The sequence below is a fragment of the Kogia breviceps genome, chromosome 12, assembly GCF_026419965.1.
Source record: "Kogia breviceps isolate mKogBre1 chromosome 12, mKogBre1 haplotype 1, whole genome shotgun sequence".
Taxonomy (NCBI): domain Eukaryota; kingdom Metazoa; phylum Chordata; class Mammalia; order Artiodactyla; family Physeteridae; genus Kogia; species Kogia breviceps.
Window position 1 is genome coordinate 96,422,200 of NC_081321.1, and position 16,795 is coordinate 96,438,994.

The following is a 16,795-nucleotide window of genomic DNA, read 5'->3' on the forward strand; positions in this document are numbered from 1 at the left end:
CTCCATTCTGCTGGTCATTGATGCTCTCTATTGCATTTTTCATTTCATTCATTGTATTCTTCAGCTCCAAAATTTCTGTGTGGTTCTTTTTTTATTTTTATTTTTTATTTTTTTGTGGTACGCAGGCCTCTCACTGCTGTGGCCTCTCCCGTTGAGGAGCACAGGCTCTGGACGCGCAGGCTCAGTGGCCATGGCTCACGGGCCCAGCCGTTCCGCGGCACATGAGATCTTCCCGGACCGGGGCACAAACCCGTGTCCCCTGCATCGGCAGGCGGACTCTCAACCACTGCGCCACCAGGGAAGCCCGGTTCTTTTTTTAAATGATTTATCTCTTTGTTAAACTTCTCATTGTATTCATGTATAATTTTCCTGATTTTGTTGAATTGCCTTTCTGTGTTTTTTTGTAACTCATTGAGCTTCCTTAAAACAGCTATTTTGAATTCTTTATCAGGTAAACTGCAGATCTCCATGTCTTTGAGGTCAGTTACTAGGAGATTATTGTGATTCTTTGGTAGTGTCCTGTTTCCTTGGTTTTTCACGTTCCTTGGAGTCTCACATTTTTGTCTTCACACTTGCAGTAGCGGGCACCTTCTCCAATTTTCACTAACTGACTTTGGGAGAGAAATCCCTACCATCAGTCCTGCTAGAGATTCTGAGGCTTTCTCAGACCGTCTATGGATACACCTCCACCATGCTTCTTGCGCCCTCTTGTGGCAGAATTCTTAAGCTTGTTTGCCTTCTCTTGATGCTGCAACACACCAGGCCAGGTGCTGACAGCCTCCCTTTATGTTTTCCCAAGGGCTGAGCTAAAGCTGAAGTGTGTGGTCTCTCCCTCGCCTGCAGACTCAGGCTGGCTTTCTACACATGCTCACAAGCCGCCTGCCAGAGCCCGCTTTCACCACCATCAGGAGTGCGCACAGACAGCTGGCCACGCGTAGGGGTGTGAGTGGGTGAGGCACGCGGAGCACTGGAGGTGCCTGCAGGCCAGGTGGGGGGATCTGCAAGCAAGGTGACCCAGCAGCTCCTGGGCCCGCTCCTTGGAGTCTGCAGCACGGTTAGTAGGATCTGCATCCTTTACTGCCCTCCAAGAGTCCTATCTGCCACTCTCCCAGCCTTTTCCCACCCCCTCATCGCGACTCTGTCCTCTGGATGGGGTGAGAGAGGAATGTGCCTCTTTGGCAATGTCCCACACAGCTGGGGAAGTCAGGTGCACCCTGGCATGCTTCACTTTCCCCTGTGGGAGAAATCAGTGGCCAAGAACGTCTCACCCGGTACTGAACTGTGCTGCCTTGGGGGAGGGGTGACGTGGGTAAAATCAAACTCTGCCTCGTTTCCTCTCCAATGTGTCCAAACCTCTGTTTTCTTTCTCCAGTGGTGTGCTGGAACTTCTCCACTGGAAACCTGGACTTCCACAAAGGCTGTGGGTGATTGTCTAAGACATTGTTCTCCAGGGTCTCCCACACTGTGGCTGAGAGGGGCTGGGGCCGGTTCACAGGCCACTGAAGGGCCTACAGCCAGGACCGAGGTCCGCATGCCTATTAACTGATGCACGGGTGGGTACGACTTCTCCTGGGTCTCTCGGCACATGGCGCTGGGTCCCACGGGTGCTACAAGGCACTTCTGTCTGTGGCTGGATGCCAAATTGTTGCTGAATGCAGGGGTACGTGAGGGCTGTCTTAGCCATGTTGCTGACGTCACCCCACTTGAAAAATTCTTACTCTTTACCCTGAATATCCAACCGACAGACGATAGTCTTCTCCCCACTCTTCTTTTTTGTTTGTTTGTTTGTTTTCTTTTGTGGTACGCGGGCCTCTCCCTGCTGTGGCCTCTCCCGTTGAGGAGCACAGGCTCCGGACGCGCAGGCTCAGTGGCCATGGCTCACGGGCCCAGCCGCTCCGCAGCATGTGGGATCCTCCCGGACCGGGGCACGACCCCGCGTCCCCTGCGTCGGCAGGCGGGCTCTCAACCACCGCGCCACCAGGGAAGCCCCCCCCCGCCTCTTCTTGTTCATCATTTCATGGATAGGAATGATCTGGGAAAGAGTGAGGATGGCTCTGTTCCTGGAGCCATCTGATCGGGTAGAGACGGCAGAAAAGTGTGGATAACATTGAATGGCAGAAAGGGAATATTACAAGATTGTACTGCATTTTACCAGGAGTCTGGAAAAAGAAGGAAGTAGAGCAAGAATCATTAATGGGAAGCTGACATCTGACTCTGATATATCTGATCCACACAGTCACCAGTAGTGGTAGAGAAGATGACCATTCCTACTGACACCCAATTCCATCCTTCTTCATTCCTCCTCCTGGGCATCCCAGGGCTGGAAGATGTGCACGTCTGCATTGGGGTCCCCTTTTGTGTTGCTTTCCTGAGGAATGCTGCTGTCTGAAATCCAGACTGAGCGCATTCCCCACAAGCTCATGTACTGTGTTCTAGCCATGTTGGACTCTTATCGACCTGGACGTGTTCACGGCCACCATCCCTAAAATGCTGGGCATCTTCTGGTTCACTCTCAGGGATGGAGATATAGATAGATAGATAGATAGATAGATAGATAGATAGATAGATAGATAGATAGATAGGTGATAGATAGATATTTTTACTATATATATATATATATATATATAGTAAAAAAAACCCCACAGTTTATCTTCTTAAACATTTTTAAGTGTACACTGCAGTACTGCTGACTATACTCACATTGTTGTGCAGTGGATCTCTAGAACGTTTTCGTTTTACAAAACTGAAACACGATACCCATTGAACTCCCATTTCCCTCTCCCCCAAACCCCTGCCAGCTATCATCCTACTTTCTGTTTCTATAGACTGCTTTAGATACCTCATATAAATGGAATCATATAGTATTTGTCTTTTTGTGACTGGCTTATTTCACTTAGCCTCGTATCCTCATGTGTCAGTTCTTTACTTTTGTGGCTGAATAATATTCCGTTGTATGGTTAACCACATTTTGTTTATTCATGAATCAGTTGGAGGACATTTAGGTCGTTTCCAGTTTTTGGCTGCTCCGAACAATGCTGCTATCAACATCTGTATATAAGGTTTTGTGTAGACATATGTTTTCACTTTTTGGGGGTGCATACCTAGATGTGGAACTGCTGGGTCATGTGGTAACTCTGCTTAACCATTTGAGGAATTGCCAGACCATTTCCCACAGTAGCTGTACCAGTTTTACATTCCTACCAGCAGCATATGAGCATATGAGGGTTCCAATTTCTCCACGTCCTTGCTAACACTTATTATTATCTGACTCTTCTAGCCACCTTTTTGGGTGTGAAGTGGTATCTCAGTTGTTTTTATTTGCATTTCCCTAATGGTTAGTGATGTTGAGCATTGGCCATTTGCATATCTTCCTTGGAAAAATGTCTATTCAGATCCTTTGCCCAGATTAAAATTAGGTTGTCTTTTTACTGAGTTACGAGTTATTTATATATGTTAAATACACGTCCCTTATCAGATATATGAACTGCAGATATTCTCTCCCATTGTGTGGGTTGTCTTTTCACTCTTTTTAATATAGGCAAATCACAGCTATTAATTTCCCTCTGGTCACTACTTTGACTCCATAAGTTTTGGTATGTTCTGTTTTAGTATTTTTGGTCTTGTGTACTTGTTTTCATTCATCTCAAAGTATATTCCCTTGTATGTGATGAGTCACTTCTGTCTTGCTTTCAAAATTCTCCCTTTGTCTTCTGAGAGTTTGATTATGATGTGTCTAGGTATGGATCTCCTTGACTTTACTGGTAGTTTGTTGAGCTTTTTTGATGTATAGATTAATATTTGTCATCAAATATGCAAAGTCTTGAGCCATCATTTCTTCAAATATTCTTTCTGCCCTTTCTCGTCCCCTTATGTCTATGCTGCATGGTGTGTCATAGGTCTCTGAGCCTCTGTTTTCTTCATTTTCCTTTCTATTCCTTGGTTAATTTCAACGGACCTATCTTCAGATTTGCTGATTTTTTTCTGCTTGGTCATGTCTGCTGAGCCTCTCTAGTGAAATTTTTCTCACAGTTATTGTACTTTTCAACTCTAGAATTTCTGTTTGGTTCCTTTCTATAAGTTGTCTCTTTACTGATATTCTCTGTCTGGTGAGACACCATTCTTATCTCCTCTAGTTCTTTAGACATGGTTTCCTTTAACTCTTTGAACGTATTTTAAATAGCTGACTTAAAATCTGGTACTAGGGTAAGTTAAAAACTCTAAAAAGCTTTCTGTTCCTACCAAGATTCTACTGTCTTTCTTTTTTGTTTGTTTGTTTGTTTTTTTGCGATACGCGGGCCCCTCACTGTTGTGGCCTCTCCCGTCGCGGAGCACAGACTCCAGACGCGCAGGCTCAGTGGCCATGGCTCACGGGCCCAGCCGCTCCGCGGCACGTAGGATCCTCCCAGACCGGGGCACGAACCCACGTCCCCTGCATCGGCAGGCGGACTCCCAACCACTGCGCCACCAGGGAAGCCCTCTACTGTCTTTCTTGACTGAACACTCTCTGGGTTACTGAAAGCCTTTGCTTAATTTCCAGAGTTTAAAGGTGATTCTGATTATATATGGCAGACTTTTCATTGGTCTTAGAGAGAGCAAACTTTCGGTGGTTCTTACGGGACCATTTTTGTTACCCTTTGCTTGGATTTTGATTCAAATAAACTATGGAAAAATATTTTTGAAACAACTGGTGGGAGTCCCCTGGTGGCCACATGGGTGAGGATTCCAGACTTTCACTGCTGTGGCCTGGGTTCAGTCCCTGGTCTGAGAACTGAGATCCCGCAAGCTGTAGGGTGCAGCCAAGAAAACAAACAAAAAACCAACACAACTGGTAAAAACTGAACACAGACTGGTTATCAGATTTAAAATTTTATTTTGTTGGATAAGAAAATTGTGTATTCAAGACCCTATTATCTGTTAGAGCTACATAGTGGTGGTAGAGTTTTCTTTGATTTGCTCTCAAATACTCCAGCTTACATGCAAAAAAATTATGTGTGGGATGAGAGATATGAAATGACGGCACATGTTGATGGTTGCTGGCTCTGGGTGATGGGTACATGGAGGTTCACTTACCATTTTGTTCAAAAATTTCTATAATAAAGTTTTTTTAAAAATCAGAAGGGGTACCCTTGGGTCCAGACAAGGCTGCCTTGAACTGGGAAAAATTAATTTAGTCCCCTACTGGCCTTGGGCGGAAGGGAGTAAAACAATGTCCTGGAAGATAGGGTGTGCATTAAGAGAATAAAGGCTAACGTGATAGAGCCAGTCAGGTACCCTCAGGATAAAGTTACACAGCAAGTAAAGACATGTAACTATCTCTGTGTCTGGAAGGCAAAGGAACTGACTGGTCAAATCCCTGCTGGTCCTTGGCCCCAACTCCCAAGTCTGGTGGTCTCCCCCACATCCCAGGCGGGTGGAAATGGTTTCTTTCCTGGGGCTAGTAAAAGAAGTGTTCCTGCCCGAAACCATTCCGCTTGGCTTGAACAGCACTATGACCAAGACCCAAAGCTGGAGCTATGCAGAGGGTGACAGACCTCAAAGGGCAGAGGCCTGGGATGAGGTAGGCTTCTGTCCTCCTAAGTGACCCACAGCCTCAAGACACCAACTGGGGAAAGGGAGCTTCCTCTGATGACCCCAGACTCAATCAGTGAAGCTCCAGAAATCTTAAATTACACTATAAAATGTACGTTTGTGAGTTCTTTATAACATAGTCCAAATACAACAATCTTAAACCCTGAGGGAGGGAACCTGGGAGATCCACCCAGAAGAGTTCCCACAGGGCAGGACCATGCAAAGCCTGAGGCACTGGGCGCGCCCACATTCAAAGCACAAGGAGAACTTACCTAGCCTGGGCTGCTGCCAGCTTTCCAACGGGGAACAAGAGCCACCAGGGAAGACAGGTGCCCCGAGGCCTTAGCTAAACAGAGGGCTTGGGAAATAGGAACCAAAGCAAGGCAGTCAGGAACCGCCATTCTTTACTTTAATACCCCCTTTCCCTAGGAGGAGGAGCAGGATATATATTTTACGACACAAAGAGCCCCTGGACCTTTCTTCGGACAGAGCTGAGGGATTTGAAACTCCTCTGCAGCCAGGTTAGGAGAGGAGAAACTAAGGGAGGAGCTGGGGGCACCGGTGGGCAGAGGACAAGCTACACAAGCCCCGTGGGAGAAAGGCAGAGCTGACCGCCCTCAGCCGCACCCAGCGCAGGAGCGTCAGCGAGCGAAGCCCCGTCAGAAAGGGGGAGAGGAGCTGAGAGAGGCTGAAGACGGTGACGCTGCGTTCCTCAGCACATCAAGGGCCTTGCACTGTGCGGCGGAGGGGCTGCCGAGCGCGGGTAGCGGCTGGCAGGCCCTGTAACGTCTGAATGGGGTGGCCGCCCCACTGTGCTGTTACCAGCACCACGATGCCGGGCACAGCAGGGCTGAGCGGGCGGAAGGCAAGCCCGCACGGCCACAAGTACAACCTGCAGGTCGCTGTGGAATGAGGGCCCGGAAGGGGCCCTACATCTTCCTTGCGAGGTGCAATCTGAGACCTGCGCCTTCTGTAGTGCCACCCAGAGTCCCGACCTGATCAGCCCACGGCCCCAGGTCCACATTACAACTGCTGGACTGAAGAACAGCTTTATTGGCGACCCGAAGGAACCAAGGTCACTCCCAGGCAGTGACAGCCTGTAAGGCCTTCTCCGGGCAGGAGAGTCGATCACGTAATTTATGGGACTTCCCGACAAGAGGTCGGAGCTCCACTCCTAATTTTAAGGAAATTCCAAATCCTGATTTCAGAGTCAGTAAAAAGAAGGTCAGAGGCTAGAATCCTGACAAGTATCAGTGCCTCTGCCTCTGGGGGCTGAGGAGGCTGGCTGAGTTGTTCAGCAGTATCCGTGGCGCTGAACAGACGAGGTAGAGGCCAGGAAGGCCACAGGAAGTCTCCTCAAGACACGTTTCCAAGAGAGTTCACACCTGTGCCGGGCGTAGAACCTGGCACAACCTCAGGTTGCACTTTGGGTCTGATGGGTAGCAGGAGGCCCCGCCTACTGGCGCTCAGCGCGTGGAACGCCCGTGGTCTGGGCTCAGCGGTGCTGCCACAGCCTGTCACGCGTCCCAGCTCCTCACTGCTGGGGCGTCCCCAGCTTCCTGATAGGATACAGGTACCACATCACCACCCCGGAAGGGTTGATGATCAGTGTGAAGTTGGTTTTATCCCGGAGGCCGCTGATGATGTCACCCGTGTAGACGTTCTGGGCCTGCAGGGGGGAGGACAGCACCATGCCACCCGAAGAATGGCTGCACAGGAACACCCCCTCCCCCCGCTCCAGGGGAGGTAAGAGCCTGGACTTTGGCCTGTGTTGAGCCTCCAGTATGTGCTACAGAAGTGGGAGCCTGAGTCCCCATCACTTCCCCTCTGGCAAAGCCAACAGATGCCCAAGTACTGGCAGTGGTGAGGGCCCAGCCCACCAAGAACCCGAGAAACGTGCCGGCAAGACTGAAGAGGGGAAACACGCGGCCGCGGGGGCTCACGGGACTCATTTACACACAGTAGTTCGTTTGTGTAGCTTGAAAACACCAGTGCGGAGCACAGCAGCAGCCAGAGGACCCAAGGCCACGGCTTAGGGGACGGTGTGTGAGTGAAGGGGCCCCTGTGTGAGTGAGGACCCAGCAACACCCTCGGGGAAACCCAGAGCGCCGCAGGTGGCAGGGCACTCACCTCATACACCTTGGAGCTGGCGAAGTTCAGCCGGGCGAGGGAGGTCCGGTAGCGATACGGCATATCTGTCCTGCGGCTGAAGAAGACTACGGCGCTGGCCTCGTCGGCCAGGGGCCGCACGTACACTTCAATGTGGGATTTCTCCTGGGCGCAGAAGATGGCTACTGGCTGGGGTCCCTGCTCAGCAGGCCCTGAAGCTCCCTTCCCAACCCGCCCTTGAGCTCTGGGTCTCGCCAGCCCACAGTTCCGTGTCAGGCAGAAGCTTGGAGGGGAAACCACAGCCCTCCAGCACCCAACTCGCCTAACTCCCACCTTCCTTTCTTCCTTCCCTGACTCAGCAGATGCTCCCCGACACTCACTCTGCGCCAGGCCCCAGGCCAGGACACAGATAAATGCTGCATGAGGTCTTGCCTCAGAGAGCTTACAGGATAACGGGAGAGACAGACGTGGACAGCCCCTGGCACTGGACTGGAGGGCACTGTCCAGTTAGAACGATGAGCTCTGCCCTGAGCAGCCAGGAGGGTGAAGCCACAGCCTCCAGAAGGCCCCTGGGCCTGGCGCCACCATCAGCCCCTCTGGCAGGATTAGTTATTGCCTCTGGGCATCACCAGTTCAGCAGGTGCCTTCTATATTGGTGTAGATTTTCTTTTACTAGAGAGGCGAGGATCTGGGCAACGAGCACAAGCTTTGAGGTGACACTACTGGCATCTAGTCGTGTTGTACCACTTACCAATTGTGTGGCCTTGGTATAAAGTTACTGAGACTCTTCAAGTCTAAGTTTCCTCATTTGTAAAACAGGGAAGGAGCATCGACCTTTGGAGAAAATGTATCTAGAATGTCCAGCACACAGTAGGTGCTCAACAACTAGAATACACTAGTACTAGCAATAGTTGTACTGCATGGCTCAAACAACTCCTAAACTCGGAAGGCAAGCCCTAGTTCTCTGCCAGCCATCACAGACTTGTGCAGAAGTCTTGTAGTTCCAAACTGAGGGGCCACACTGATCCCGTGTGCACCTGTGGTGACGTCTCCCTTCCCCAAATCCCACGAGCTGTCCTGCTCTGGCCCTGCTCTTACCCAGGCAAGTGAGGGACAGTCGAAGCAGCTCCCAGTAGAGACTTTGCCTGAATGCAACTAGGAGGGACTGAGCGGATTTCAGAGGCTCAGTCCCGACCCCTGAACCTCTGGCCTGCAGACTTGTTTCCAGGGGAGCCCAGTCTCTCAGTCTCCCTTCCTTGCTCCCACACCCCCAGTACCTTGAGAATCCTGCGTCCTTGGATGCCTAAGGGATCCTGGTTGATTTTGATCATGAGTGGATTCTGCAGAATGTCCATGTTCTGGGCGGAGATGGTACGCAGGTCCGTGGACATGAAGAGAGGGGCCGCCAGCACCGTCCACAGGGCCATCTGGGCCCGGGCTTGCTCGAAGCTGAGGCCAAAGTTCCCAATGAGCAACTGGGGGCCGAAAAGAGGATTGCTCAGCTCTGCCCTCTTCAGGGCAGTGGGCGTGGGGACCAACCCTAAACTTGCAGCAAGAGAAGACAGAGATGGGGGAGGATGGCCAGGTGTGGGCCGTGGTTCTGCAAACACCATTCCCCAGCAGCGTGGCCTCGGGGTGGGTCAAGTCACTTTTAAGAGCCTCGGGTTTTTTCTTCCATCAAGAATATGGGGGTGATAATATGCTCTGACCATGTCACAGGTTGTTCAGAGGCTCCAGTGGATCCTGTTGCCAAAAGCGTTTATAAACTGGAATATGCAAGTCAAGAAATACAGCCAGGATGGTAGTAAACCAGACCTGGACAGAGTCTCTGCTCCTGCCACTGGCCACGCACCTGCCCTGAGGACAGCTGACTACACCGACGGGCACTCCTGTCCCCAGGGCAACCAATACACCGACAGGACATCAACGATTACTGCTAACTCAACACTGCTGTGTACTTAGTGACACCAGTTTAACTAAGCACTGTATATGCGCCAAACCATGCCAAGCGTTTAAAGGGTCATCCTCTTGGGGACTTCCCTGGCGGTCCAGCAGTTAGGACTCCTCGCCTCCACTGCAGGGGAAGCGGGTTTGATCCCTGGTCGGGGAACTAAGATCCCGCATCCCGTGTGGCATGGCCAAAAAATAAAATAATTTTTAAAAGAGGACTTGGCCCTGGGCCTGCTGCCTAGTAGGTCAGTGAAGGTCAGCTTCCCCCCAACCCCAGGGAGCTGAGTCCCGTTTGCAACATCAGCCATGTGCTGGCCTAAAAATAAAATAAGATAAAAATAAAGGGTCATCCTTTTAACCCTCAAAACAACCCTATATATACAGCAGCTACTATTATTATTTCCATTTTCCAATTGACAAAGCCGAGTCACAGAAAAAATTAAGTCACGTGCCCAGGGTAAGTGGCAGGGCTGGAGCTGGAACTCTGAAGCTGGTCAGTTTCTGTTTCTCCAGGCACCTCTCCATGCGGCCTAGTATTTGTAATTATTATAGTCACCACTGACAGTAAATACTCCTTGACTAAGTGAAGAGCTAGCTATGAAACTGTAAGATAAACTGCAAGGAAATGTAAGTGGTCAGGGCTGTGAGGGAGGTGGGCACGAGAGGCCAGTTCTGCCTGTGGAGGGTGGCAGTGCGGAGCACTGAGAGGGCTCAGAGGCGGGCCTGGCCAAGAGTCGAGGGAGGGAGTGGCAAGAGCGTGATCTTCACGCTACGGAGGAAAAATGTCTTACACGACAGTCACTACAGCTCAAGTCCTCCAGTTTCAAGACACATCAGAACCGCCTGGGAAGACTTAACAATGGGCATTGCCCGGCCTTCTCTGAACGCTCTGATCCAAGAGGTGGGCTGGGGCCCTGGGAGCAGAATTGTAAGCCCCCAAGGCAAGTCCAGCACGGCTGGTTCAAGGACACGGTTCTGATATGCTGATCTAGAACCTGGCAATGAGCATCCAGGAAGACAGCATAGGGCAGTGGGCCTTGGGCCACCCCCCTCCATGCTGGTACCATGTCTGGGTCGTTCCAGTGCCCAGGGCCTGCCACTGGCTGCAGAATGTCCTGGTGGGTCACAAACCAGTCCAGGATGGAGAGCACGCTCCTCCAGGAGTCCTGGATGTCGTCATAGTTGCGCCACAGGTTGCAGATGTCCGCCAGCAGAGTGTAGTTCACCTGGATTTGGGGGGGAAGGCAGAGTCCAACACCAGAGTCACACCCTGCTGCCCGGAGCCCTGCACAGGGGCTGGGGAGCCTCAGCAGGAGACACAGAGGGTAGGGAAAGGGGACGAGAACAGAGCTTGAGCGTGTTCAGGATGAGGAAGGCCTCGGAGGGAGTGGCCCTGCTCTGGGGCTGCCCAGGCCTCTCCTCCATGCGCGCTGGTGCCGGAAGCCAACCCCTCCCTCTCATGCCAGCCGGGGCCAAGCCCAGGGTATGGACCCAGGCTGGTGTACCCATAACCTTCCCTACCACACAGCCAGCCCTGTGTTCTCTCAGTGAGTCCCACCCTCTGCCAGGGTTCTCCCTCCGGTCTGCAAGTCTGGTTCCACCCTTTCCAGCACCCTTCATGCTGACGGGTCCCTGGTGAGATACCCACAAGGCCTTTCAGAGGCCAGGCCCCGCCTGCCTGGCCTCACCGGCCTCCTGCACCTCCTAGCCCACTCGGCAAAACCCAGGATTCTGACTGCTTGTTGGGTGCTGTGTCAGCACATGACGTATGGTTCCCATGCCTTGGATACCCATCCCTTCAGCCCACCTGACAAGTGTCTCCTCTAAGACCCTGGGCTGGCTCAGGCCCCCTCAGGTACTTATGACCCTTTCCTAGACCTACAAATCGGCACGTGAGCAACTACGATGAGAGGAGCCCTGACTGCACAGAGGCAAAGAGGCCTGGGTATGAGGAGCATTGCCAGCTGGGCGCACAGAATGGCTCACCTTTGGTGGGAGGCCCCCTTCGTAGGCTGGCCAACTGCAGGAGAAGGCGATGGGGCGGCCTGTGGCATTCAGGGCAGCAGCCATCTTGGGGTACCCTGGAGAAGTCCAACCCTCACGTTTTAGGATGAAGAGACACAAGATGAAATCTGGGACCTCAGCCCAAACCTCCCACCAAATGGGAGGAAACTGCGGTTCAAGGAGGTGCTTCTCCTGTGCCCAGAGCTGCATACACTTCCCAGGTAGGGCATGGTGCCAAGCCATCTTTAGGGAGCCTGGGAGCCAAGATCCCCCTAGGCCCTGGGTGAGGGGAATTGGGAAACGCTACCCCCTAGGGGCCCTACAGACAGATGGGCACTGCGGGGCCTTCCACGGCCACCCCTCCCTGTCTACCTAATGGCCCCCAGCCAGCTGTGGGACCCACCCTCGGCCCGTTCCTCGGGAGTTGAGAAGCAGCCATCCAGCTTCAGCATGTCCACCTTCCACTTGGCGAAGGTGTGAGCATCCTGGACCACCTTGTCGAGCGTGGTGCCTGCGTAACCCATGCAGGTGAAGTTGCCCATGTCCTCGTAGATGCCCAGCTTCAGGCCCAGGGAATGAGCCTGTGGGGGGTTGAGAACACACTGGGCTCAGGCAGGACCTCAAGGAGCCGCCTCCCAGGCACATCTGACCAGGCCCCATTAAAACCTTCAGTGATGGGGCTTCCCTGGTGACGCAGTGGTTAAGAATCCGCCTGCCAATGCGGGGGACACGGGTTCGAGCCCTGGTCCAGAAAGATCCCACATGCCGCGGAGCAACTAAACCAGCCCGTGAGCCACAACTACTGAGCCCGCATGCCACAACTACTAAAGCCCACGCACCTAGAGCCCATGCTCCGCAGCAAGAGAAGCCACTGCAATGAGAAGCCCGCGCACCCAACAAAGAGCAGCCCCCGCTCAGCGCAACTAGAGAAAGCCTGCGTGCAGCAACGAAGACCCAATGCAGCCAAAAATAAATAAATTAGTTAATTTAAAATATATATATATAGATAGATAGATAGATAGATAGATTAAATAAAAACCTTCAATGACTCTGCCAAGCATGACACTTCCCCTCCCTCCAACACACACACCTGGCACGGGCTGTTTCTGGCCTCTAGGCATTTGCCTCTGCCATTCCCTCTGCCTCGAATGCCATCTCTCCGGTATCAGCTCAAGAACTGCTTCCTCCAGAGAACCTTCCTGAAATCCCAGGCTGAATAAGATGTCCTTCCTTGCTCTCACCCACTGCAGTGGGTCAAAACTACCTGTCCATGTATCTATTTCCTCCACCAGACTGTGAGTTCTCAAGCAGGGATTATAGAAATGAGCCCTAAGTAGGATGGGGTGGAAAGAGTGGTCTGGCCCACAGGCCAAGGGGCTGGGGTGGGGCTCACATAGTCAGCCAGGAAGGCCATGCCGTTGGGGAAGCGCTTGGGATCAGGCACCAGGTTGCCTTCGGCATCACGTCCACCGATCCAGCAGTCATCGATGTTAAGGTATACGTAGCCCAGGTCCCGCCATCCATCCTGTGCCAGCCGGTCAGCCATCTCCATGAAGAGCCGCTCACTGGCGAGGGGTAGGGGACAGGGCTGCTCAGTGGCCCGGCACGGGCCTAACCTTCACCCCACCCACCCTTCCTCAGAGCTTTTCAAACTTCTTAGATGCTCTGAGTGTGAATCCAGCCTACCAGTACCACGGCCTTGCTGTCAGCTGCAGACTAAGCCAGGTAACAGGTGTAAGGGATACCAGGGATTACGTCATGAGCCATGAGCAGGGTGGAGCAAGAGGAGTGATTTGGCCCCAAGCCAAGAAGCAGGGCTGGGCCAGTGGGAAGCACGTGGGGTCTGGCCTGGCCCTTAACTGTTATCTCCTTTCCATTATCTCAGGGGCTGCGCCCACCACAGGGTCCCTGCCCCACAGGCCTGAGGTCACCACAGAGGCCCCAAGCTGGTCATGAAGCTGAGTGTCAGAGGTCTCAAAAGTCACCTCTGGTTGCTTTCTCTCTGGGATGGGGGGCTCGAACCCTGCCCTCTTTCCTAGCTGACCCCCACTCCCTGCTCCCACTCTGTGAGGGCCCTAGGCAAGCCTGTTGGGCGGCGCAGACCTCACTCACCTGATGCAGTTCTTTGGGTCCTCGTTACAGTCAGTGTTGCAGCGGAAGCGTTCCCAGGCCAGCCAGCCCATGGGTGGCTTCCGCAGGAGCCCATTCTCCAGAACCAGCACCTGGGCCACCAAGGCCAGCAAGAGCACTGCAGGGGGTTGCAAGGATAACTGTGAGTGGCTCCAATAGCTCCAGCCCTCACCCCACCCCATCCACACGCTGCCCAGTCCTGCAGAGGCTGCTGGCCTGCACACCACGGGAACGAGACTCTCGCACTTAAGGTGGAACGGGCTCTTCCTGCAACTCCTGGCTCCAGGAGTGCTGTGAGTGGGTGGACGGTGCCTGGGGTGGGGCAGTGTGTTTGAGGCCCGGATTTCCACTTTGCTGTTACCACGTCAGTGCTGGAATTATCAAAAACTAACACCTGGGGTCATATCCTTTCTACACCCTGACCAGCTCCCCCACTCCATTCACACAGAACTTGACAGTACACTGTAGCCAGACTCCAGGTCTCCTGAGTCCCATCCAGGGCTCTTTGTTCTCCATAGACACCCAAGAGGCTTCAGAAGGACTGAAGAGGCCAGCCGGTTGGACCTGCACCCAGCCAGCTCACTTTCCCTCTAGGGCCTCCGTTTCTTTATCTGCAAGATGGAATCACTGTACTGACTTTACAGTGCTGTTCTCATTACACGTTGATGTTAATAAGATAGGGCCTCTGTGCTATGGGGTAGAGGCGGTGAGCAAGGAAGAGGCCTCTTTGGAGGGGAACTGATTTCTAGGTGGGGGGCACCTCCTCCTTTCCTGGCCCACTTCCAAGAATAAGAGAGGAACATGTCTCCCCACATACCCACATCAGGGAAGGAGGCCCAGACACCACAGGACTGGAACTTCCTCTAGGTAGCTCCCACCCCCAGCTGGTCACCTACCCCCCCCCCAAAGCCACCCCCGTCCGTGTAGGTACCTGTCTTCAGCAACATCGCTCTGGACTCAGCGTCTCAGGACTTGACCAGATCTGCTCTGCTTTTACCAGCTTTATATGTTGGGCTTTGGAAGCTAAGAAACGTTAGAAAAGCACTGGGGTCACTACTGCCTGGCTAGCCCTGGCGCCTTTAACCTTGGGTGTGGATCCCACACTGGGTCCCCAAGCCCTCTCACAGCTCCCTCCCTCTCCCTTCCCCGAGCCTGGGTTCTTCCTGAGGAAATACTAAACAAGGTATCTTGGACGTTAGACCGCACCCCTTCTGCACTGCTGGGAACCCCGAGCGCCCAAGGGCGGCCCTCTGCAGACTGGGGTCAGTGAGAGGCAGCGACAGGCTCGAGGACGCCCAGGAAGAACGGAAGCAGCGGGCCGGGACCAGGCTCCGTATTCCTTCCAGGTCTGGGTTGCCGCCCCCCGTCCCCAAAGACCGCAGGCCCAGCGGCCCAGCACGGGGACCCCAACCAGAGTCATCCACATTTGACACTCACCCCTTCCAACTCGCGCGGAACTGCCGCCTGCTTCGGTCTCGGGAACCAGCCACCACCGCGGTCACCTGATTCGCTTCCGGCGTTGCAGAGGGGCCGGGCCTCACTGCGTCTAACCTTCCCCGGCCGACCTAACAGAATCCCCGTAGCAACGTCCTGCCCCGCCCTCTACCGGCCCAGTAAGGCCTGGGAACCTCCCCAAACCCCACCTTCTTCGAGCTCCGGCTCTGCGCGCCCCCGAGGCAGGCACGAGCCAACCGCGGCTTCACGTGAAGCTAGTCCTTTCACCTCTGCTGGGTTCCCTGAAGGCGAGGATAGTGCACTGTGGATGATGCTCAATAAATAGCTGTGGCGTAAATACCTGCTGAGGGCTTTTTTAAGGAAAATGGGAGAATGCCCTGAAGCAGGGCCCGTAGTAAGCCGCTCAAAAACAGTAGTGGCGGATGAATAGGCACCACGAGGAGGATGGGTGGGAGAAACCAAACCAGGTGGAGGACACAGTTCTTTCAAAGCCTGGAGACTCTCCTTCCCTACCTGACACTTGGACCACCCATTATTCTTATCCAGGCACTTTGCATATTCCTTCCTCTTTCATTCATCAAATACTTATTGAGCAACAGCTAGGTACCAAGCACTTTATTCTTGGCACCTTCACTTGGATGATCACTGGGCATCTCAAACATAACTGGCCCCAGACACCTGCCACTTCCATATCTCAGGTAATGGCAACTCTCCTTCCAGGTGGTCAGGCCAAAACGTCGGAGTCCTCCTTGCCTCCTCTTTCCCTCACTCCCTACATCCAACCTCTCTGCAAACCTTGCACTCTCTCCCTTCACAACCCATCCTGAATCTGGCCACCTCTTCACTCTCCCAGCCCCCATCACATCTTGCCTGTATTACCCCAGCAGCCTCCTCACCGGTCTGCTTCCACCCACATTTATTCTCTCCTTAGCAGCCAGAGAAATCCTTTATTTATTTATTTTTGCGGTACGCGGGCCTCTCACTGCTGTGGCCTCTCCCGTTGCGGAGCACAGGCTCGGGACGCGCAGGCCCAGCGGCCATGGCTCACGGGCTGCTCCGCTCGCTCGGCAGGCGGACTCTCAACCACTGCGCCACCAGGGAAGCCCCAGAGAAATCCTTTAAAACAGGGGTCCTCAACGCTCGGGCCGCGGACCGGTATCGGTCTACGGGCTGTTAGGAACCGGGACGCACAGCAGGAGGTGAGCGGCGGGCTGCTCCCCGCTCCCCGTTGGTCGCATCCCGCCTGAACAGCCAGCCCCCCCACCGCCCCCGCTCCCCACTTCCGTGGATAAATTGTCTTCCACGAAACCGGTCCCTGGTGACAGAAAGGTTGGGGACCACTGCTTTAAAACATAGCTCAGGACCGTTTTCATTTCAGCCTGGAATAACAGCCCTCACGGATTTACAAAGCCCCCAAGCCACACGTTCTGACCCCACCTCCCCCCACCCCCCGCCTTGCAGTTCCTCAAACACAACAGGCCTCTGGGCCGTTGCGCTAGCTGTTCCATCTGCCTGGAATACTCTTCCTCCAGATTTTGGCACGACTGGCTCCCTCATTTCCTTCAAGTATTTCCCAAAT

General features: G+C 53.3%; 1 protein-coding gene across 2 annotated transcripts; it reads right to left on the reverse strand.

Annotated features, from left to right (window-relative positions):
- Positions 1-6,601: 6,601 nt before the first annotated feature.
- Positions 6,602-15,338, reverse strand: NAGA (alpha-N-acetylgalactosaminidase). 2 transcript variants are annotated; one of them, XM_059081078.2, is made up of 10 exons: positions 15,199-15,338; positions 14,693-14,784; positions 13,744-13,879; positions 13,025-13,196; positions 12,035-12,212; positions 11,614-11,708; positions 10,692-10,853; positions 8,955-9,152; positions 7,699-7,842; positions 6,602-7,237 (listed from the first exon to the last, which is right to left on the reverse strand). In XM_059081078.2, exons 2-10 carry the CDS (start codon positions 14,706-14,708, stop codon positions 7,103-7,105), a joined length of 1,236 nt encoding a protein of 411 aa, XP_058937061.1. In that variant the 5' UTR covers positions 14,709-14,784; positions 15,199-15,338; the 3' UTR covers positions 6,602-7,102. The 2 variants fall into 2 exon arrangements, with proteins under 2 accessions (XP_058937061.1, XP_066866414.1); XM_067010313.1 differs by having other exon boundaries at positions 6,602-7,127; positions 15,199-15,305.
- Between the last annotated feature and the right edge of the window lie 1,457 nt (positions 15,339-16,795).

Bases quoted from the DNA above. Each gene is read 5' to 3' on its own strand.
- NAGA (XM_059081078.2), bottom strand. The intron at 12,213-13,024 runs GTGAGCCCCACC...AACCCCCCACAG, and splicing joins TGGCCTTCCTGGCTGACTAT to GCTCATTCCCTGGGCCTGAA. The intron at 11,709-12,034 runs GTGGGTCCCACA...GGACTTCTCCAG, and splicing joins TCCCGAGGAACGGGCCGAGG to GGTACCCCAAGATGGCTGCT.